The sequence below is a fragment of the Dipodomys spectabilis genome, unplaced genomic scaffold, assembly GCF_019054845.1.
Source record: "Dipodomys spectabilis isolate Male_0828 unplaced genomic scaffold, ASM1905484v1 ptg000006l, whole genome shotgun sequence".
Taxonomy (NCBI): Eukaryota; Metazoa; Chordata; class Mammalia; order Rodentia; family Heteromyidae; genus Dipodomys; species Dipodomys spectabilis.
In genome coordinates, this window is record NW_024870683.1 from 11,253,726 (window position 1) to 11,277,543 (window position 23,818).

The following is a 23,818-nucleotide window of genomic DNA, read 5'->3' on the forward strand; positions in this document are numbered from 1 at the left end:
CAACATTATGCAGCTATTAACTTACTCTTATTAGTATTTAACTTGCCATATTATGTGTTGTAAAAGAAGCTAGTTCCAAACTTGAGTATGTTGTGTAGTCTTGACTTTTTTATAAACATACACATGTGAAAACCCTAGAAGAAAATTTGCTCCCCTTCCCAAATGTTAGCAGTTGTTAACATGGTGGAACTCTGAGAAGTTGGTAAGTTCTTAATGTGTTGTGTGTGCACGTTTGTGTGCATGCACGTGCATGTGTGTGTGTGTGTGTGTGTGTGCTAGTCAGAAGCTGGAAGCTCTCCTTCAACTTTTTTGTTCAAAGCTGGCATTCTACCATTTGAGCTACAGCTCTACTTCCAACTCTTTTGTTGGTTAACTGGAAATAAGAGTCTCAGAGACTTTCCCATCTGGGCTAGCTTTGAACCATGATCCTCAGATTATAGCCTCCTGATTAGTTAGGATTACAGGCATGAGTCACTGGTCTTAATGCATTTTGAAAGCCATTTTTCCAAACTATTGCTTCTATGGTTTGGAAACCTGATAACTTTTACAATAGTTATTAAAAATGTTTTGACTGTTATTATAAAGGTGATGTAAGGAGGAGTTACAGTTACATAAGTCAGGTAAATACATTTCTTTTTGGACCATGTCACCCCTTCCTTTGCTCTCCCAGTTTTCCCCTCCTATCTCCACCCACAAGTTGTATTCATTTTCAACATAGTATCTAGTGAGTACCATTGTTGCATTTGTTTACCCATTGTCCTTCCATTTCTGTGAATAGGTCCCTCCCCCCGCACCCCGTTTTTGTTTTGTTTTGTTTTTGAGGCTGAGTTGAACCCAGGTTCTCCTGCATGTTAAGCAAGTGTTCTTCTATGGAGCTATACTTCAGCCTCATGATAGAGGTTTTTTTTTTAAATCTCTTTGAAAGGGAGGGTAGAGAGTTGAGACAAGAGGGAGAGGAAGGGAGGAATGAATATGCATGCAAGGTGGCATCCTGCACATAACTTTAGGAATTTAGTTCCAGAAAAGTGTTTTGAAAATGTCCTTTACATCTTTGGATATCTGAAGAGATGAACAAGTGTCAGCTCTTGTGCTGGCCTCAGGACAGACTGTGATCTTGGGATTAGGTCTGCCCAGAAGGGCCCCCAGATACCCCTGTACTTGAAGTTAGCTTCAAGTCAGCACCAACGTGAGACTTAGTCAGAGTCCAGAAGCTGGTGGGAGCACAGGAGGAGGAGATGAATATGAGTTGTTTCTTCATGGAGGAGATGGCACAACTAGGCCTGGAAGGAGGAAAGGGGGGTTGAAAAGGCTGAGAACTGGCCATCTGTGGGATGGATAGCAGGAGAAACGGCCAGAAGGGAGCTGGCGGCAGCAGGCATTGGGCTCTGAAATATGGGTATGCCCCGTGACCTGTCTGCGTTGGCTGTGGAATCTCAGTGGTGATTCCTTCTCTGCAGGTGCCAGGCTTGGGTTCTGAGGGCTCGGGCCTGGGCTGGGGACTGGACACTGGCTCAGGCTCTGGGGACCTGGTGGGCAGTGAGGACCTGTTAAGGGTGAGTATGAAGGGTGGGGTCATGTGGTCATGTGGCGTCTGACTATATTCTAAATGACCAGGGTCAGGGGTTGGGGGTGAATGGGCCAGCACGGCAGACTGTTGCTGCTAAGACCACGGGCTTCCTTTTATTCTCTCTTTCTCTTTTGCTCTTGTATGTGTTCAAAACTTTCACTCTGAGCAATTTTGACTTGGTTTTGGTGAATCAGAGTCTGAATTTGAACTCAGAACCCTCTCGTCTCCACTCCACTTGGCCCACTGACCTTTACTTGTTTATTAAAGAAACCTCTGGCCTTTTCTCTGCTATATAGCATTTCCTACCTTGATACCACATTCTCCCTCTCTACCCTTCCCAGCGGTTCTTTCTCCATCCTTGGCTCCCAGCCCAAGGCCAAGTTCCATCAGCCCCTCCTGAGATTGCTCCAGGGGAGGGGCCCCTTCCTCTAGCTGCCCCTGTTGCTCTGTCCACCTCCCCATCCCCGGCCTGACCTCATCTCCAGCCCTTTCCCCATGACCCCAGCTAGAAGCTCTATTTAGCTGGCCTCCTCTTCCCACCCCTGTGACCAGGCCTGGAAGGGCTCTGGGCTCTGGATGAGTGGAATAAGAACCCCGTGGAAAGCCGGGCACTGGTGGCTCACACCTGTAGCTACTCAGGAGGCTGAGATCTAAGGATCGAGATTCAAACCAGCCCGGGGAAGGAAAGTCTCTAAGACTCTTATCTCCAATAAACCACCAGAAAACCAGAAGTGGCTCTGTGGCTCAAGCAGTAGGGCACTTACCTTGAGCCTAAGAGCTGAGGGACAGCGCCCAGGCCCATAGTTCAAGCCCCACAAATGACAAAAAAAAGAAAAAGAAAAAGAACCCAGTGAATTATCTAGGCAGGTGAGCTTGGCCCACCCAGCAAAAGGCTAAAGTTAGTCTGTACTGGTGGTTCAAGTTGGTAATCCTAGCCATTCAGGAGGCTGAGATCCAAGGATTAAGGTTCAAAGACAACCAAAGTAGATAAACCCAAGAGACTACTGTCTCCAGTTAACCAGCAAAAAAGCCTAAAGTGGAGGTGTGGTTCAAATAGTAGTGTCAGCCTTAAACAAACACACAGATACACACACACAAACCACACACAAACCACACACACACACACACACACACATGCACAAACACTAAGCAAGAATTCAAGGTCTTGAATTCAAGCCCCAGTACTGGCATAAAACAACAACCAACAAACAAGCAAAATAAAACAAAGATCCCTGTTTCCTTCTCTCACTCACCCCTCCCTCTCCACCCCTTCCCTCATTCTATTTTTCAGTTTTTTAGGTTATGTGTTTAACTTTTTTTTTCCATTTAGCAAAGCAGTATATGTATACAATACATCTTGATCTGGGTCATCCCTTCAACATTTTCCCCCTTCTACCCACCCCTTCTCTTATTCTTCTCAATTTTGTGATATAAACAATAAATTCTTGCATTCACTTCCCTTCCCTAGTTCATTGTTTCACCCCTCCCCACCCTTGGCCCCATCCTCCTCTCTTGCAAGTACCCATTTCTTGGTATTTATTTTGTTGGGCTTTGACTTAGTCTTTCTAAAGATTTATACTATTTGCACTCTGCATAGAGTCTATTCTACTTCAGTTAATTGGTTTATAAATGCTTGCGTACCACCCAGTGTATTTCCTTGTAGATTTATAGGCACAATCTAGCTACAAATGAGGGAAACCACGCAACCTGTATTTCTCTGGGTCTAGATTATTTCACTTAATATAATTATTTTCCAAGTCTTTATATCACCCTTTGGGAGAAAACATGGCATAATGTGCTTGAAAAGTCCTAGATTGGACTCCCAGCTCTTGTACTTACCAGCTAGGAGTGAAAGTCCTTGCGTGACATTTTCTCTGAGCCTCATCTTCCCCCTCTGCTAGGTGGGAACACCAGCCCTTCACGGGTTGTCACAGAATGGAGAGAACACAGAAACCAAATGTTCAGTGTATATCTGCCTCCTCTCCTAACACAGTGTCTGTTTCTCAGGGTCCTCCTGGTCCCCCAGGCCCACCTGGCTCGCCGGGGATTCCAGGAAAACCAGGAACAGATGTTGTCATGGGCCCTCCTGGTTCTCCTGGGGAGGATGGAGCTGCTGGTGAACCTGGGCCCCCGGTGAGCAAATGAAGTTTTCTCCCTGTCTCTATTGTGTGGGGGGCGGGGGCAACCGATTGTAGATCCAGTGGCTGGCTGATGTTTATAAGGAAAAGGATAATCTTCCTCATCTGATGTAGTGCTTTCCAGTTTGGACATGGCCAGCACAGAAACACAGGCTCATAGGTGATCCTGAAACTATAGGACCCTCTAGTCCAGTCTTATTCCTGGAACCTCCCCAGAGGAGGAGTCAGTGACCCAAAGAGTGAAGGATCCTATCACAGGGCCACTGCTAGCAGTGACCCAACTTGGGCCAAGCCTTGCTCCTACCAGCCTCGCTCACCTCCCTACCCAGCTCCCCTTCCTAGCAAAGGGTTGTGCGTGATTCTTAAACAGAGCTGTGTGGGATGATTGTCATTGATGTTCCCAGGGCCCTGAGGGTCAGCCTGGACCTGACGGAGACTCCGGCAAGCCTGGGATGAAAGGAGAGAAGGTAAGGGGTCAGTGGGAAGCTTCCAATGTGGGGAACCAGCAGAGACACCTTCTGCGACTTCCCAACTTGATCTAGCCTCCTCTGCAAATAACTCTCTGCTATCCCCTGCTGGTCACCTCTGCTGACTGTCCCCATCATGGGTCTCACGATGCCCCAAAATGTGTTCAGCATCTTTCCTGTCTATTCGGGTATGTTTCTGTTTTGGTGAGCAGTGCTATGTACAACCAGTAATCTGTACTCAGATACTGTCCCTCTAGACCCCCCCTCCCCCCCACTCCTCCCACTCCCTTTCCTGCTACCACTGGGCAGTTGCTGAGATGGACCTGCACCTCCTGCCTTTCTATCCTAAGCTGATATTCCTCTCTTCTTGTCCACCCTGTGGCATTGTGCTTCTCATTGGTAGCCCATCTCTCTATTCACAATCTATCCATCCCCTATTGCCCTTCCCTTACCCAACACTCATCAGCCACCGCCCTGCCACTGAGAGATTACTTAGTGGTTTCCCCTGGGATGAAGCCCTAATGCCCTTCCTGATCGGCCCCAGCTTCCCCCTTTGCACATGGCCTGCTGCCCCTTTGCAGCAGCTCCAAACTTGCCGAAGTGCCCAGGTGTGCTGCCTTCTGCCAGCCTCCTGGCCTCTGCACATGGTGTGCATCTCTGAGAGTCCTTCCTGTTTTTTATTCTTCAAGACTAGGGTCCGATACAGCGGCCTCCCTTTCTTCTAAGGGTTATGTCCCAAGATCCCCAGTGGATGCCTAAAGCCGTGGATAGTACTAAATCAGACACACACTGTAGTGTTTTTCCCATCTATACCTGTGATGAAGTTTAGTTTCTAAATTAAGTCACACTAAAAGATGAATAGCCATAACTCATGATATAATAGAACAGTGACAACAATGCACTGTGATAAAATTTCCAGCATTCCTTTTCTGGCACTTTGGAGCCATTATTATGTGAAATAGAGTTATTGGCACACAAGCACAGTAGTGCCACAATAATTAATCTGACAACCTGGTCAGCTAATTGACTAACAGGCAGCTAGTGTGTGCAGAGTGGATATGAGATTTCATTATGTTATTCAGAACAACTCCCGACTTAAAACTTGTGTGTTGTTGCTTTCTGGAATTTTCCCTGTAATAATTTCAGACTGTGATTGATTGGGTAACCTAAATTGTAGATGCTAGAATGATGGAGAAGGAAAGACTACTGAAAACTCTCTGGGAAGCTCATCGTGACTCTTTGTTGTGTTTTCAATTTTTTGTTTTGCTACTTTGAGATAGGGTCTCACTATGAGGCCCACACTAGCCTCAAACTCACAATCCTCCTGCCTCAGCCTCCTGCATGCTGGGATCACAGGTGTGTGCCACCATACCTGGCTTCTCCCTGACCCTAGATGAGCAGAAAGCATCCTTCTTCCTCCACTTTTTTGTAAGTTTTTTAAAATTGTTATAGCAGTGATGTAGGAAGAGGTTGCAGTTGCATAAGTTAGGTAAAGAGAACATTTCTTTTCAATGTCATCCCTTCCCTTGCTCTTTCTCCACTTTCTAGTCCAATAAACATGCTGCTGAAAATCTTCTTATGAGAACCTTCTCATGACTCTGGCTTCCCTCCATCCATCCCACTATAAAGCCCCTAACACTGTCTGTGACCTGAGAACCCTCTATTAGGCCCTGACAAGTGAATGAAACCCTTCAGACACCATTTTACCCTGCCACTGCCAGAGGCCAGCCTGCCTTTGGGGCTTTGTTCTGTCTGTAGTCCTGTCCTACCTTCTTTCTGTAAGTGTTTGCTGTGGGAAGAAGCCTTGGAAAGGCATAGTCTTTGGCGGCGATACATCATAATCCATGACAGGGCTTTCTGCATGTCCACGCAATGGCTGGCCATCTTTTGCATGCACATTTGTGATTCTCTATCTGGAGGCCTGTGGAGGTCACCTAGTATAAGGTAGTGTCACCTTGAGCTGATCACCACTCCTGATCACCTGTCCTGCTCTCTGCGGGACTCATAGCTGGTTTCTTCCCGCAGAATCATCGTCTAACCCTCCCCAGCCCCAAGGAAACCGCACTGTCGTTCCTTCTAGGAGTGGACATGTAACCTGCTCCAGCCTGTTCTTGCCCCTCTCTTATCTCCTTGGGAGGTCACTGCAGTTATGCTTTAGTCTTTAGATTTTTCCAAGAGGAGTGTTTAGCCATCAACCCTTCTCTAAGTCTCTCAAAGTATAAGGGGTGCATGTCAAGTTCTTGAGGCCCTGTGTGTTAGACTTTTTCGTTGTTGTTGCTGAGACAGACAGCTTACAAGGAGGAGAGATTTATTTTGGCTCATAGTCTCAGGGGTTTGGGTCCGTGGGTGTTTGGTCTGCTGTTTGGGAGCCTGTGGTGAGGCAGCATCTTAGCAACAAGAGCATGTGAGGGAGCAGAGTCACTCACTTCAGGTGAGATAATCAGACTGGGTCTATGCTTACCCTAGATAGCCCTTGATTCTCCCACAGTTGTTCCCCTGCATGGCTTGCTTTTCTATTAGGTTTAAGTGTCCTCATCTGGTTTGCTTTGCTTATGTGTAACACTTTTGTTAAATTTAATTCCTCGCACCTTGTGTGATTTTGGCCTATATAAGCTTTGCACTAGCTGCATTCAGGCTGCTGGTCTTTGAGACAAGAATCCACCAGCAGTCCTCCAGCTCCCTAATAAAGACTCATAATTTGGCCTTTTAAATGTGGCTTCTCTGTTTCTCAAGACTGAGTTTCCTTAAAGCAAGGGAAGCAGGGAAATGGAGAGAGAGCATGCTTGTGCCCACTGGCTGCCTTATCCTGGGCACCCAGCCTATTGAATGGTGTCACCCACATTCAAGGTGCGTTTCCCTATCCTCTCTGGAAATGTCTCATCGACACACCCAGAAGTGTGCTTTACTAATCTCCTAGGCATTTACCAATCTCATGGAATTGATCATCATGCTCTTTCCCTTGGTTTAGAGACAAGAAAAATATCCCATGACCACTGTCATGGAAGGTGGGCAAGGTCACTCTGAAAGAATCCGGCCATCCCCCTGGCACACCTCCCGCTTCCTTAGTTTACTCTTGAGGTAATGGATGAGCTAACAGTTGAGAACGAATGTCTGAAGCTTCCAACTTGACTGTTCCTGAAGACCACCACCTGCCATGTGTTTGGCTTGGAGTACCCACCCAGTCCCAGCTAGAAAGAGCCACATTTCAATAATCTGTTACTTCAGGATCCATACCTCTCCACCTTCTTCTGAATGTGTCTACAAACACATATTCTAACCGGCCCTTGTTTGTGTTTTTCAGGGTGCAAGAGGGCCAAATGGCTCAGTTGGTGAAAAGGTAAAAGAAAATAGCTCTCCCCCTCCCCTTTCTTTGCGCTGGAGTAAATGAATACATACATGTTATAGTGCGGGGAGAAATTCACATCCGAGGAAGTGCCCAGGGGAGGCAGGACAGCTGGGGATGGCCAGGAGCAGTTACCCTACAGTATACCCCCTCCTTAACCACGAATTCAAATGAGAGCACTGGCTTAGTTCAAGTGCAGTGTCTGTCCACAAGACAGATGTTTCTAGGCATTAAACAAGGCCAATCAGTAACTTCAAACAGGGATATTCTGACTCAGGCATGCAGATCTTTTCATTCCAAGAGCCATCAGGAGTTGTAATCATCCCATCTTCTTCTCAGGGTGACCCTGGAAGCCGAGGTTTACCAGGACCTCCAGGGAAAAATGGACAAGCTGGCACTCCTGGAGTCATGGGACCTCCAGGACCTCCTGGGCCCCCTGGGCCCCCCGGACCTGGATGTACAACAGGACTTGAGGTATTCCTCCCCAACCCCTCTCTCTGTGGTAAGGGCCACTGGAAAGACTAGCTTTGAATGCTGAGCTGTGAAGGTAGAGATTGTGTGATTTCTCTTGGTGTACCCAGTTCCTAAGGCCACATCTGGTCCAGGTAGGTACTCAGCAATCAGACCTGAAATTGTTATTCTTTCTCCTTTTCTAGGATATCGAAGGCTCAGGAAGTATCAGGCTACTGAATGAACCCAGACTCTTTGGGCCAACAGCCTCAAGTGTAGGTTGACTTTTTCAATTATTTTGTGTGTGCTGCTATGGGAGCTTGAACTCAGGGCCTGGGTGCTTTCTTGTAGCTTTTTTTTTTTTCCGCTCAAGTCCTGTACTCTTACCACTTGAGCCATAGTTTCACCACCAGCTTTTTGGTGGTTTACTTAGCAATAAGAGTCTTATTGGGTTTTCTTGCTGGGGCTGGCTTTGAACCAAGATCCTTAGATCTCAGCCTCCTGAGTAGCTCAGATTACAAATGTGACCCACCAGTGCCTAGCTTAGGTTGACTTGTGAAACTTATTTGTACTATCCTATGAGGAAGCTGTAGGGGCCATCCTGTCTGTTTCCCTTTCCATAATTCATACTTCTAATGCCTTCAAGCCAAGCTGTTCAGTGGAGAGGCTTTACAATCTCTTTCCTGGGGATCAATGTAGAGTTTTTGCATGAACATTATGTGGGAAAACTTTAAAATCAATCTCTCCCTCTCCCTCTCCCTCCCTCCTTCCCTCTCCCCCCCTCTCTCCCAGAGCTCTTCTTCAGTTCCACCAAGCTACTTTACTAGCAACCCCCTTGCTTCTCACAGGTGCCCCAATCTGTACCCTGTAGCATCCATTCCCTGGAGATGCTGTCCATGGCCACTGTGGGCACAATCATATAGGAAGCACACTTGTAGCTCTCATGTTCTTAGTCACCTGGGACCCAGAGCTGAGCATTCTGGAGGGAGCAGTGCAGCCCCTGCCTTGACTGAACACAGAGCTCCCCCTAGCTAGATGCAAACAGCTTTGAGACTGAAATCAGTGGACATTCACTTGTGCCGGGAGGAGGCCTAAGTTTCTCTGACTCTTTCTGGAGAGTTTTTCCCTCTTGACTCTAGAAAGGGAATTTGTACCTCCTTCTTTGCTCCTATTTCCTGGAGCAAATGCAGTAAGACAGCTGAGGGAGAGATGGCAAGATGCAAGGATATGTAGAGAGGAAGTGGAATGAATAGGAGAAAAATGAAAGAATGACTGTTTGCTTTTCTTGTTTGGCTAGGGTCTCAAAGGAGAGAAAGGAGACCAGGGACCCAAGGTAAAGACTCAGGGTTGACATAGCAATTGGTGGGAGAACTTTCTGGCCTGGACGAACTTTCCATGGACATTGAGTTTTGTTTTCTTACTGATATAACCAGGGTGAAAGGGGGATGGATGGAACCAGCACAGTTGGACCTCCTGGGCCCCGGGGCCCCCCTGGGAGCATCGAGGTACTGCACAGTGTAAGTACCATCCAGGTTGGTGTTTGGCTGTGTGGTTTGACTTTGCTGAGGGGGAGAAGAGGTGATCCTCTTCAGAGACTTAGAGGCTGTCTCCACCTGCCCAGCATGCCTTACCTGTTTGCCTGGATCCTAGCAGCCCTGTTGTCACACACATCTCCTCCAGAACCCTCTCCCCTGCTTGGCAGCATTTGGAGGTCAATTCAAAAAAGCAGCCTAGGACCCTAAGAGCTGATGAGGGTCCTCAGGGAGCCCCTAGATAAGTAACCTCCATGTGCTTCAACCAGGTCCTATACAAGTTGAGAAATACAAAGAGGAAGAGGTTGGCCCAAAGGCCATCTTTTATGGCTGTGGGGGGCAGCCTGGCCATGGGTAGCAGGCATGGCGGGGATGGGGGCAGGGGGAGAATTGGCATATTGGAAATCTAGGGAGATGCTAGACTGAGGGATGGGATCTGATTGTGGCCTGCTGCATATTAAATCATCACATTTGAAAAAGTCATAGCATCGTGCCAGTACAAAAGAAAAAGACAAAAACTCTCAACTAACTAGGAAAAGGATGAGTTAAAAGAAGATTCTTGTTTTAAAATACCAATATGACCAGGCACTGGTGGCTCCCACCTGTAATCCTAGCTGCTCTCAGGAGGCTGAGATCCAAGGATTGTAGTTTAAAGGCAGGAAAATCCATGAGACTTTTTCGTCTCCAATCAACTAGCAAAACTCCAGAAGTGGAACTGTGGCTCAAGTAATAGTGTGCTAAGCCTTAAGAAAAAAAACTAAGGGACGTACCCAAACCCTGATTTCAAGCCCCAGTTCTGGTACACACACACACACACACACACACACACACACACACACACACACACACACACACGTGGGAACACAATACCAATATAATAAGATGTGGGGGAATAGGTAATCTCTAATGCTTCAGTGTGAAGCATGTAGTCCTTTTAGATCTCTCTTTGGCAGTTCATTAAAACTGAAAATAGACCCTCCAAAATCCATGTGAAAAGATCTCCACATGATGTGCTTGAGTGAAAAGCAAGGCAAAGAATAGTACATATGGCCTGATGCCATTTATGTAAAATAACCACATGAACACACTCATTATATGCTCTCAGTGGATACACACACACACACACACACACACACACACACACACACACACACACACACGCACACACACGTTTAAATTTTTTTAGGGGGGGGAGTCCAATCATGTGGCCTGAACTCTGGGCCTGGGCGCTGTCCCTCAGCTCTTCAGCTCAAGGCTAGCGCTCTACCACTTGAGCCACAGCACCACTTCCGGCTTTTTTCTTTTTGCTTATGTGGTGCTGAGGAATCGAACCCAGGGCCTCATGCATGCAAGGCAAGCACTCTACCACTGAGCCATCTTCCCAGCCCCACACGTTTACAATTTTAAGAGAGAGAAACCATTCTCTCTCTTAATTTGAAAGTCAATTAAAAGAGGAAAGTGACAAGACAGAGCTTGGTTTGTCTAATGGGAAGTGGGTAGAATGGGTACATTTGGCAGTTTGCTTTGGGATGTGATCAATGTGTGCCAAGTTGGGGGACTTCAATAAAATCTTTGCCAGACACAAGGCAAAAATGTGCCATTCTTTGTCCTCATTGTCTGGCTTTTCTCTTTTTAGTCTCTGATCAATATCACCAATGGATCCATGAACTTCTCGGACATTCCTGAGCTCATGGGGCCTCCGGTTTGTATCTGCAGCTGCCCTAGTGTCTCCACCCAGATGTCGCTAATGAAGCAATGCTGAGTTGGTTTGGGATCCTTTCAGCTCCTTAACCACAGAACTAGAGTACATCGAACCAGAATTGAAAGATAACTTGGCATTGTTGAGTTGCTATCATAATGAGTGGATTGTGCAGAGAGTGGTAATCAATGCAGCCTAACTTTCAGTCCTGTGCATCAGAAACGTGTGTAACAGTTGGGCACCGGTGGCTCACACCTGTAGTAATCCCAGCTGCTCAGGAGGCTGAGATCTGAGAACTGCAGTTCAAAGCCAGCCCAGGCAGAAAAGTCCACGAGACTCTTATTACCAATTAACCACTAAAAAAAGAGTCAGAAATGGAGCTGTGGCTCAAGTGAAAAAGCACAGCAAGAATGCCAGGTCCTGTGTTCAAGCCCTAGTATCTGCACAAAAAAAGAAAGAAAGAAAGGAAGGAAGAAAGAAAGAAAGAAAGAAAGGAAGGAAGGAGGAAGAGAGGGAGGGAAGGAGGAAAGAAGAAAGGAAGGAAGGAAGGAAGGAAGGAAGGAAGGAAAGAAAGAAGGAGGGAAGGAAAAGAAAAAAAAGTGTGTCAGTGCACTCCTAGCATTCTAAGAACAAACAAATTGATGACTTGCAACACTTTGGGACTGCTTTTATCTGCATTATCTCATTTCACAGAACAGGAAGAGCCTAGAGGGACCTGTCATTGTGTTAATGGGGACACTGTCCCACAAGGAGGGACTGTGACTTGCGTCAGTCTCCCTAGCCCACTTTAGAGATGAAATGAACACACCAGGAAGTCACATTACTTGTGTAGGTCCACACAGCTGGCCCGTGGTGCTCCAGGACCTTAGAGGGAGGGAACATGTATACTTAAACCCCTATTTCATGTTCTGGGAGCTGGGGAGAGAAAACCACTCTAGCCTCAGGAGCCTTGAGGCCCCAGCCCCATCTCTACCACACCTCATGCTTGAGCCCCAGGCTCTCTCCTCTGATTGCACCTCGGACTAGCCCGAGGCCTCCACAACTGTGCACTACACAAGGCCCCCAGGGCAGATCCTTAAGAGACTGGCCCAACCTCCCAGCCACCCACATCTTATGGACCTGCCCAAGATTCTCACTCATATCTTGGAGGCTTCTCTGCACCTGGGTTTCTCTCAGTGCAGATCTGTGTCTATACGTTGTCTTACTGTCTTCTGTGCTGCATCCCTTTCCCTGATTTCTTCTGAACAATCCAAAAAATCCCAGCAATCAAAACCCAAGACAAACTAGCTAACAACTAAAAGCCAATTCATAAGGGCCTTTATGTTTCCCCAGACCACTGGAGATTTAGGGTGTTAGGGAGGCTGATGCTAAAGCAGGACACAGGCAGTTTAAAACTAAAGAGTAAGCATCTCTGTGTGACTAGTTTCAGGCCCTGTCTTCCTGAATCACTGTGAGCTAGTATTCTCCCAGCCTCTGGTCCTCAGCTCCACCCAGACCTGAGCTCCCCCCTACCCTAGAGTTCCCACCAGGATAGCTGGCCGCTCCCACTCTCCACCCAGACCTACCTGCGAAAGCAGAGTACCTGACCCCGTAGCCCCAGAGCAACCACCTGGATAGGGGCAGATGTCATGTTGCTCCCTCTCCTGGGGGAGATATGGCCCCTCTAATAAATATTATAAACCTTCTCCTGTGCATACCTGCCTCCGAGTGATTTCCTGGGATGGCCGGGATTGATACTAACACTGTGTCTTACCTTCCTCTCTGCCCTGCTTCCTTCCTGCTGTTGTCCTGTTCTCGTGACTTCAGAGCCTCTTCATCCCTGAGTCTGGATAAGCCTTTACCCACTCAGTGGTGGATTCTCCTAGGAGTGAGGGACTATTCCAGCACTGTCACGCTATGCTCGTCCACTCTCCTATATATCCTGTGACAAGAAACTAGTCTCTTTCTAGTTCTTTCTCTTGCCACATGAATGTGTACACACACACACACACACACACACACACACACACACACACACACACATCATGAAGAAATGTATTCTGTTGAACTCATATACCTTTAATTAGCAAGTTATTTACTACCCCTCCAGGGTAGTAAAGTACAAACTCCCCATGTACCAGGTCCTTTAAAATGCTGTTCCTAGCTGAGTGAGGTGGCCTACACCTGTAACCTCACCATTTGGAAGGCTGAGATGAAGAATTTCAAGGTCAAGGGCAGCCTGAGCGCCATAGCAAGATCTAAAACAACAACAACAAAATGAAAAAAAAAAAAAAAAAGCAGGCTGATCCTTTAAGATTCTCACTTCTTCCAAGGCAAATAGCTAAATCTCACCAACAAGTACCCATGTCTATCTCTGGCCACCAGTTTCACCCTGACCCCACTCTCAGAACTTATTTATCCTGATCATTGTCCCTAGAGATTTCAAGCACTAAATGGTTTAATGGAGGAGGAAGCTTCACTAAAGTGTAGAGTTCAGGCTAAGGGAACAGAGCTGGACTCTGGGTGTCTGAGTACAATTTCTGCCTCTGGCATTAACTGGCTATCTGATTCTGTGAAGGCCCTGCCCTCCTAGGCCTCAGCATCCGGCCCTGCAGAGTGAAACATGAGCCCTGTGGCATGGAATTAGACTCAGGCTTTTGACAGATGCCGGAGGGAAGTTGTTCCCTGAGGCTGCAGGATCTCACTGACTTGGTCTTTGCTGTGTTGCAGGGACCTGATGGTTTGCCTGGGCTGCCAGGATTTCCTGTAAGTAGCACCAAGCTCCTACCTCCACTTACCCTCCCCCTCTGAATGATCTAGGAACAGCTCCTTCAGGGTCTGGTCTTACTCTTGTCACTGGACCCCGGAGCTAAGCTTGCTAAGAATGAAAGTGAATGAGTCAAGCATTCAAGTAGATAAAGTCTACACAGATCAAGTCCCTAGAGGGAAAAGGTGGTGGTGTTGAAACGGGTGGCGTGGAGAGAGGAGGGAACCTTGGAAGAGAATAAGGAATCATCTGTGTGGCTACCTTGGGCTTTTTCACTATGTGTGGTGAAAATGTGTGTCTGCCTAGAACGGCACTGGTTTTGTCTAGCACTTTCTGCTTTTGCTGGAGCCCAAGGCCTGCAGCCAAGATGGGACCTGTACCCTGCTTGTAACACTTCAAGACCCTGAGGCTCCAGTGGATCTGCTATTACATTGATCAAACATGTAATAATGTGTTCTTGATGGCTAGACTGCAGGTGATGGCTTCCTATTTTGTTATACTTTTCTGGGCATCATATATAGCGACATCACAAACTAGGATGACACTAAAGGTACATGTCAACATTAAAAAAATAGAAGTCAGTATAGGGCATGTGATGACCTGCTGAGTAAATGAAGAGGCCTAACCTCTGAGGAGCAGCTCCACTTTGGCTGCTCCAAGATCCACATCACATTCTAGAACATACCTTCCTCCACGTGTGTGTGTGTGTGTGTGTGTGTGTGTGTATTAGTAGTGCTGGACTAGATAGTGCTATGTCACTTGAGCTATGCCCCCAGCCCTTTTGTTGGTATTTGTTTTTGAGATAGTTTACTTTGCTTGAGCTAGGCTGGAACTCATGATCCTCCTGCTTTTATCTTCCCAAGTAGTCGGGATTACAGGTGTGTGCCACTAGGCTTAGCCTGGTTCTGTGTTTTGAAAGAGCTTAGAATAGCCTTGCACCACTGCAGAGAGTAAGGAAAGGGTGAAGAGGCAGAATCGAAGGCACCCTTCCCACTAAGGGACCATCCATTTGACAGGGGAAGACTGTGCAAGGCCTGGAGTTTGATCCCTCACACCATTAAAAAAAAAGAAGAAGAAAAGAACTGTATTGCTACACCACTACTGTGGTAGATAACTCATTTTTCACCTAGAGGACAAGGCAGGGCTTGTGAACAGTGGCTGTACAGTGAGAGCTGACATGCCACTCCTCTTGAGTCATAGGCGCAGACTTCCAGTGTCTGCTAGCGTTGAGAAGGGGTGGCCTCTGGCTGAGTATGTGGATTCTGGCTCTGCAGAGGTGAGGGCCACCCTGTTGGCATGGCATGAGCTCTGATACAGAGATGAGGGGAGTCTAGGGAAGACCCTCCCCCCCCCCCCCACACACACACACTAGCATGGTGAGGTGTGAAGCCTGGCTTGGTGCTGGATCCCTTCTCACAGGGAATAGGAGGCCAGAGAGGGGTGGAGTCATGGAAGGTGAATGTGAGGGAAGGCAAGCTGAAGGATGGCTTAAGTAAGCCAAGCCTTAGGATCTGCCAACAGGCCGTTACAGCAGCTGGGAGAAACCAAGATTTAAAGAGGCCTGGGGCATCAGCGCTGCATTCTTAACACCAAGATTCTCATTTCTGGACCCCTTAAATTTAAGCAGATATTATGACCAGGTGCCAGTAGCTCACCACACCTGTAATCCTAACTACCCAGGAGGCTGAGATCTGTGGATCATGGTTGAAAGCCAACATAGGCAGAAAGTCCATGTGACTCTTACATCCAGTTGACCACCAAAAAGCTGCAAGTGGAGCTGGGGCTCAAGTGGTAGTGTATTAGCTTTGAGTGAAAAAAGCTAAGGGATAGCAGGTACACACACACACACACACACCCTTAGCATGCACACACACACACACACACACACACACACACACACACACACACACACACACACACACACACACACACCCTCCCATGGTCTATTTTTCTTTTCTTTCTTTTTTTTTTAAAATGTGTTTTTTCTTTTGATTGGTTAAAACATTTGAATGCTAACAACACAATACCCACCAACAATTCTTTCCAGGGCCCTAGAGGACCAAAAGGTGATACTGGTGTGCCTGGATTTCCAGGACTGAAAGGAGAGCAGGTGAGAGGGTCTTGGGAATCTGCGTGAGCTCATGTGTCTGGCTTTCTAATCACTTCCAGTGGGCATGTCTGCTACACTTCTGCTTCTTTCAGATACCGGTTTTAATACCATAAAGGTAGTGTCTTTCAATTATACAGCTCAGTGATACTTAATAGTTACACCAGCATGCAACCATCACCATCAGTAAATTCTAAAATGGCTCTATCCTGTCTAAGATAAACTCTCATGCCCAGTCACTGTCACTCTGCCACTGTTAACTTCTGTGATCTCTGGGCTCCTTCCTGGCGAAGATGAAGAGGATTTCACCCTAACCAGGAAAGAAAATGTAACTCAATACTCCTTGAACTCTGTTCTTTCACGTTCTACATGTTGTCTAACTATCTATTGGCTATCCTCCTTTAAATGTGAGTTCCCTGGGAACAGACTTCTCTATCGCTCTGATTCTAGCACAAGGACACAGATGGTACCCCAATACATGCTGTATGGAAGAGTGTAGAACTAATGAATAAAACAAATGGCCAGCGTTAGCAAGTATAGTTTGGGGAGCATTCTAAGCACATCTTGGTCCCAAATGTTTGAAATCAATACTTAGCCTGCAGAGATCTTCCTGAGAATTTCCATAGCAGAGAGCTGGTCTCTGTATCTTTCACACTGGCCTCTTAGGATTAACTTCCCAATTGGTGTTTATAGATGAGGGGGTGAGTGATTGTCATAAACAGGCCACAAAGACCCTGGAAGGGGTCCATTTATTCACCCATCCACTTTTGTTTGCATCCTTCTTTCAGGCACAGATCCCCAGGGACACCTGTGGTTTCCTGTACAGATTAGGGACATGGGAATAAGACAGGACAATTGGGGGGGGGGGGGGAGATGGCAGACAGCATGTGCCCAGCTGTGCTTGAAAACTGCTCTGAGGGAGTCTAATGGTTGGGGGGGGGGGGGGGAGGGAACGTGTGCCTTTGAGAAGAGTGAGCTTTAGCTTATTCTCTTTCCTCTCCACCATGACATCCTGCTTCTAAGAGGGAAGAAAGGCTTCAGTGTCTGATGGCCCAAGTTTCAGGGAGTAAAAGTCTCAATGCTTTGGGCAAATGATTAGACACTTGGGGAAGGCAACTTGGGTACGTTCACTGCCATGACCTGCAGAGAATGGATGGGGTTGAGTCAACTCTGCCTTAGGAAAGACCTGGTCAAACAAAATGCTCTGATATCTATGTGGCTAGGTCAGTTGGATCTAAAGGGACTAAAGTGTCCCCTCTGCCTCTTGCTACTTTGAAAGACTTAGACCAGATCCCATGTAGCTCCACTCCAGCCATTGTAGCAAATATGCTTCCTCTGCCTCTAATGCTTTTGTGCTTGCTTCTTCTTGCTGCTGGCGTGTTCAGGACTGCGTTTCTTCATCAATTGGTAAGATGTAAATATCAGCTGTGGGCTTCAAGGGTTGGAGAGAGAAGGCTGCTCTGCTCATTCCTGCCTTGCCAAGCTGCTTCTAATACTATTGAAAGGTGGCTTCTCTGTGGTTCAGTGTTAGCCCCCAGGGTTCAGTCTAGCTCCTAGGGGCTAGTACTGATGTCTTTGAGGGATATTGAGGGTTTCTTCATTTGATCTCATCCTTTGGATGTATGTCTAATTCGGAGTCTCCTGAGATCATAATGGCCCAGTTGATGACAACATTGGGGTCAGAATCCTGATATCTTGCTCCTAATCCCCCATCCCCTCTTTCCCAACATCCAGGATAACTTTGTCTCACAAAATAAAATGTTTGCACTGGGACATGGAGTTTGGAGGCAAAGTTGCATACACAGAGACATAAGACTCCTCTGTTGCTGGAAACTTCTAGCATTTATAATTTCATCTCTTCCTCAATTTTCAGGTGTATTAACAAGAAGAAGTGTTCTTGAGGGAGAACAGATAGTAGATCAAGGTGACAGGAAAGCAAGGTGTCAAATACCTTAGGAACCAACCAGAGGTCCCTGGAGGGGTGTCATGTGCCAAGAGGCAGACAGGACCAGGCAGGGGCTTGATCCTCAAGGCTGGGAGTGGGGGGGACAGATCTGTCCTTGGAAGGAATCCTGGTGGGTGTGAAAGACCACACCTGAGCCTTAGGGCAGTAACTCTGACAGTAGTACCTGGAGGGGAGATTTCATTATGCAGCAGCTATTGCAGAACTCTAGCAGAAGGTCGTGCTGGAGCAGTGGGGCTAGAGGAACACCATGTAGGCAGGATGACAATGAGCAAGCGTGGCAGAAGGATGGCAAGGTCATATTGGTGAGATAAGAGTAGGAAATCTGATTTCATCAAAAGGTTTTCTGCATTGCAGGGTGAGAAGGGAGAGCCTGGTGCTATCTTGACTGGGGACATTCCTTTGGAAGGAGTGAAGGGGCAAAAGGTAATTATGTCACTGGGCCTTGAAGCCAGACATGTACTTGGCTTTCCAGATTTGTTTCTTCTGAATTATTTATAAAAACATACCTTCCTGTTTTAGGGTGAACCTGGAATGCATGGAGCCCCAGGACAAATGGTAAGTCAGAGCGTCACGTTACTGGGTGTGAATTGGAGTTTGGAACATTTATCATAGTTGGGGCTTTGTTAGACTTGGGGCTTTGTTCTAATTAATTGTGAAAACACAAAGAGTGTGTGTGTGTGTGTGTGTGTGTGTGTGTGTGTGTGTGTGTGTGTTAGGGAAGGGTAGACAAACTGTATTTACATTAAAGTCTCAAGGGTTAGCAGGCATGGTGGTACACATATGTCATTCTAGCACTCAGGCATCTAGGGCAGGAGGACTGAAAGTTTGAGACCAATCAGGACTATAGAGACCCTGTCTCCAAATAAAAAAGGAAGAAAAATATCTAGTAGTTGTACCCCACAGCAGCTGCATTCTCACTTTTGTCCAGTCCTCTGTGGCTATTTGATTTTGGGCCTCTCCCCTCCAAGCAGTGACTCAGGGACCCACAGGCATCCATACGGTGACTGGCTATCTTGTGAGTTGAAGGTCACTGGTATCTTCCTGCTGGGGGCTGAAGTTGGGAGGGGGGGATAATGAACACTTCTAGCACATTTCCCTGGCCAGCACTCAGGTTCCTGGGGCCTCAGACATGCAGTGAATCTATGTGTCTGGTAGAGAGGGGTTTGGATGGGGTTGAGCCCTAGAGGCAATAGCATCCTACTTTCATGCTGAAGGCTGCCAACTGCAGCGATGCCCTCAAAGGAAACTCTACAAAACCCTCTCCTGGCTTGTGGCTTCGGGTCCTTGATCTGCTGCTCACCTGCAATGAGGCTTTGAGACTGCCTTCCTCTGTGGGGATGTCTGTGCACCCATCTACACCTTGAAGGAATGGATCCAGAACTAGACAGTACCATAGGCTCTTCTGGCCTTGCTGTTCTAGAATTCTAGAACACATGTGGATTTCTGGAACATTTTCCTAAGTATTCTTTCTCTCATGATGAACCCTAAACTTCTCTGTCATATATTCTTTTTCCCAAGTGACAGAAGTTCAGGTAGAACATCACTATGAAGCAGATACTGTGTGAGACTTCACAAGCATCCTTTCATCCTCCTGACTCTCAGATGTGAACATCAGAGCACTTGTTTATAGACTAGGCGATTGAGGCCCAAAATATGAAATAATCTGTCTACTGCCACATCAAATTGCAAGGATGGGGAGACAGAGGCCAGCCTGTCCAGATTCTTCCCCTTCTCATAGCTGAGTGCCTTCCAAGAAACAAAATGCCCTTGGTTCCTGAAACATTGTGGAATACAGAATGGTCTAAGTGGTCTGTTTGGTTGAAACTGGATGCCCTCCTTCAACCCCCAGGGCTGAGGAAGGAGAATCAACTGGTTGTAAACCATAGGTCCTTGGTGAAATAGCCTATAATCTCAAAGGTACATCCTTCAAAAGACCTGCAGAGGCCTTTGGTCTCTGCAGTCAGACAGAATGGACACCCTGGGGTGAGGTAGCTAAGAAGTTAAAGGCCTCATTCCTAAATGATTAACCTCTAATACTGTGGGAAATACTAACAGCCATGGGGGCCAGCAGGTGGCTGCAGATGGCCATGGCAGTTATCCCGCAGAAGGCCAGCCTGAACACAGCTTGCCAAACATAGTAGGGCACCTTTTAATTTGCATAAAGATGCCATATGGGGCTAGCTGTTGACTTAGTGACCAGCATAGCATACAGCTCCTTTGTAGTGGCTCCAAATCCATGGACCATCATCACCCACATCACTAGAGAGCTTGTTAGAAATGCAGATCCTAGATGTGGTGCTGGGGCTCAGAGTGGCAGAGCACTAGCTGAGCATCATGGACCACGTCAATTGCTGTTCACTATTCACAATAGCCAAGATATGGGAACAACCCAGATGCCCCACAAATGTACTTATATACAATGTAATTTTACACAGCCATTAGAAAGAATAAACTAATGTCATTTTGCAGGGAAATGGGTGGAACTAGAACAAATCATGTTAAGTGAAGTAAGCCATGATCAGAGAGACAAATGGCACATGTTCTTTCTGATATGTGGAAGCTAGATCTAAAATGCACTGGAATATGCCAAATTGCACAGGATTCTAGACCAAAAGAGGCTAGTCTTAGGAGAGAAACAAGGATGCAAAGCCTAAGTGCCTCTTCATCTTTAAAATAGTATAATAGTATAATACTGAAATGAACTCCAAAGATATGGAAACAAAAGATTTTTTTTTAATTTTGTTTTTCTTGTTCTGATGATTCTGTATTCTTTACCTTATGTACAGTATATTTACGTGCATTTCTGTGGGAGGGTCTGGGGGAGGCACATAACTCAAGGAAAAAGGGTGAAAAGTGACTGAAAGTAAACTATGTAACTCATGGGTGGATATGGGAGGGAGGCAATGGGCGAGAACTGTATGAAACGAAATGTACACATTACTTGATACATGTAAATTTAACCCCACTGTATAGCACCTTTATAATAACCATAAAGTAAATTCAAAAGAAAGAAATAAGAAAAGAAGGAAAGAAAGAAATGCATATCCTTGAGCCCCAACCCAGACAATCTGGATGTCTACATGCTCCCTTTGCAGGTGAACATTTGGAACTGTCTAATGTTGAGCTAGAGCTTACCAACCAAGTAGCGTGTACCCTGTTACTCCTTTTATCTTGGATTTTCCTTCCCTAAGAATAATGTCTGTGAATTTTAAGCAATTGTTTATTGTTATTATAAAGGTGATGTACAGAGGGGTTACAGTTACATAAGTCAGGTAATGAGTACATTTCCTTTTGGACAATGTCTCCCCTTCCCTGTTCTCTCCCCATTTTTCCCTCTCATCCCCACCCACAAGTTGTATAGTTTATTTTCCACAGTGTCCAGTGAGTACCACTGCTGCATTTGTTTACCCTTCATCTCTCCATTTCTGCTTTGCCCCCCCCATATCATTCCAAAGTCAGATAAACAAACAAGACAAAAAGAATATAAAACAAAAAGAGTGACAAAGAAAAACCTTCTTGTTTCCCTTTCCTGGAGTTTGTCTGGGAATTTTATGTACAGATCCTGTTCCAGTGCGGCCCTTCTTTGCCATGGGTAATTCTGTTATAAGAAGAAGGGACTTGGAGAGCCTCAGGCTTACACCTGGCATTTCTTTAGGAGATGGGGCAGATCCAACCATAGAGATAGTGGGTATTCTGGAAAGAGGTACATCATTGTAACTCATTGGCTTTGTAGGCTAAGTCATCTATATCCAGACACCAAAGACAGGAGCGTGGAACAGGGCAGTGGCTCAAGAAGGTAGAGATTGAGTAATTGAAAACTGACTAGGACCCAGGGGCCTGGGGCCTTGCTAGAGCATGAGGGTGCCAGGACAGGACTGATCCTCCGGACACTTAAGGATAGGAACCCTATCTTGGTTATCATACAGCTGGCTGCATTATTCAGAACGGAGGATGTGGAGAACACTGTGATATATGACATGGGGCTTTGCCCCGTGTGTTGAGCCAGCCCAGGTACATGGATACCTGGGAGCTGAGCCCCTGAACTGTTGACCACTTGCCCCTTAGTTTGTCATATAAGGAGTTGGATCCAGAGTCTGGAATAGAGGGAGCCTACAGAAAAGTAGGGTGCTCTGAGGAGTGCTTCTAGCTGAAAAAGAGTCAGGAGATAAGAAGACAGACGGGTGGCCCACAAAAGCAGGCCAAACATCCTGTTCCCCTGGACCTTGAGTTTGGGTTGTTTTCTAGTCTGGTGTCTGTTTTGCCTCTAGGGTCCCAAAGGACCACCAGGACACAAAGGAGAATTTGGCCTCCCAGGAAGACCCGTGAGTATCAGTGCTCTGCAGACTGGATATAAGGGGACACCAGGCCAGGTGGGCCTGCGGGCAGGGTCTTACTAAAGTGTCTCCTGTGGGTTTCAGGGCCGCCCAGGACTGAATGGCCTTAAAGGTGCTAAAGGAGATAGAGGAGTCATCAGCCCTGTGAGTACAACAACCACTGCCCTGTCCTGTGTCACTGGAGGGGCAGAGCCCAGGGTGGGGAGTCCAGACCAGGGAGGGATAGGCTCAGTGAGTAGGGTTTGCAGACTGCAAGTGCAGGGCTTGTTTTCTTCTGCCACCACCATCCTGGTATTGAGCCTGGCACCCTGCTGGCCCCCACGAGCGTCCTGAGTACCTACAGCAACATAGCAAGTGTCAGCCTCATACTGCAAACCTCAGATACAGGGCTGGAGAAGGGGTCTGGGTGTGCCCTGGAGATGCAGTTCCAAATCCAGGGCTCAAGAGGAGTATCTTATCCTTCCCTACTGCACAGTCTCAGGAATGGCTGGTCACTAGGGATCCATCAGTGCCTGTGAGTGAACCTTGAAGGTGGTCAGTCAGCTACTCAGGAAGACCTGACAAGACAGCAAATGCCAGGGCCATCTGCAGGGTCTAGGATCCAAGAAAAAGGAATCTGGTGTTAATTGAGCAACTACTGTGGACCAGACATTGTGCTACTTGCTTGTCCAGGACTCAAGTACTTCTGGTGATGACTAGCTGTCCAGGAGATACTCTGTGGGGTCCTTCTTGTTTGACACTGCCCAACCCAGGGCCTATAGGAGTGAAAGTCACCACTGAAGGCCTTCTAGCTCTTAAGCATTTTTAAAAATTATTTAAACCACTACTGCTTCTGTATGCAATGCACTGTCTTCACTTTGCACATCCAGAAATTCAGAAATACTGTTGTCCTAAAGCATTAGGCCTGGCTCACGTGTATCTAGCCACTGGATGGTCAGTGGATACCTTCATAAAGAGCTTGTGCATACCAGCCTTGGCTCTCCTGCTGTAAGAGAGGGGGAAAACTGCATGGTGCTGGAGCCAGTGGCTCATGCCTGTGATCCTAGCTACACAGGAGGCTGAGATCTGAGGATTGCAATTCAAAGCCAGCCCAGGCAGGAAAGTCTGTGAGACTTTTACTCTAATTAATCAGAAATAGAACTGTGGCTCAAGGCGTACAACACCAAACTTTAGGGGGAAAAAAAGCTAAGACCTAGACCCTAAGTTTAAGCCCCAGGATTGGCACCCCCCCCCAAAAAAAAAAGTTCTGTGAGGTTAAGGCCAGGCTGACTTGGCTTTGAAAATGACTTCTATCTAAGTTTTACATTTCTAAAACTTTTAAGTTTTTCATTTCTGAGGCCAGAGATGTAGATGTGCACTGGGATCAAGATTGGCCTCCCTCCGGCCCCTTCCCCTCCCCTCCCGGGTTAAAGCTTCAGAGAGCCTTCCTTTCGTTGCTATGTGCCCAGAGCTTGGAGGAAGTTCCCAGT

At 46.9% G+C, this 23,818-nt stretch overlaps 1 protein-coding gene across 2 annotated transcripts in view; it reads left to right on the top strand.

Annotated features, from left to right (window-relative positions):
* The window catches only part of Col15a1 (collagen type XV alpha 1 chain), a 93,180-nt gene that overhangs the window by 51,811 nt on the left and 17,551 nt on the right, over positions 1 to 23,818 (top strand). Inside the window, exons 12-26 of one of the 2 annotated variants that reach the window (XM_042698125.1) lie at positions 1,458 to 1,553; positions 3,575 to 3,700; positions 4,110 to 4,172; positions 7,474 to 7,509; positions 7,855 to 7,989; positions 8,172 to 8,240; positions 9,263 to 9,298; positions 9,399 to 9,482; positions 11,134 to 11,199; positions 13,906 to 13,941; positions 15,990 to 16,052; positions 18,370 to 18,438; positions 18,535 to 18,570; positions 22,284 to 22,337; positions 22,434 to 22,493. In XM_042698125.1, the coding sequence (XP_042554059.1) occupies positions 1,458 to 1,553; positions 3,575 to 3,700; positions 4,110 to 4,172; positions 7,474 to 7,509; positions 7,855 to 7,989; positions 8,172 to 8,240; positions 9,263 to 9,298; positions 9,399 to 9,482; positions 11,134 to 11,199; positions 13,906 to 13,941; positions 15,990 to 16,052; positions 18,370 to 18,438; positions 18,535 to 18,570; positions 22,284 to 22,337; positions 22,434 to 22,493 (1,029 nt within the window). The remainder of the gene's footprint in view (positions 1 to 1,457; positions 1,554 to 3,574; positions 3,701 to 4,109; positions 4,173 to 7,473; positions 7,510 to 7,854; positions 7,990 to 8,171; positions 8,241 to 9,262; positions 9,299 to 9,398; positions 9,483 to 11,133; positions 11,200 to 13,905; positions 13,942 to 15,989; positions 16,053 to 18,369; positions 18,439 to 18,534; positions 18,571 to 22,283; positions 22,338 to 22,433; positions 22,494 to 23,818) is intronic. The other variant, XM_042698131.1, reaches the window with a different exon arrangement.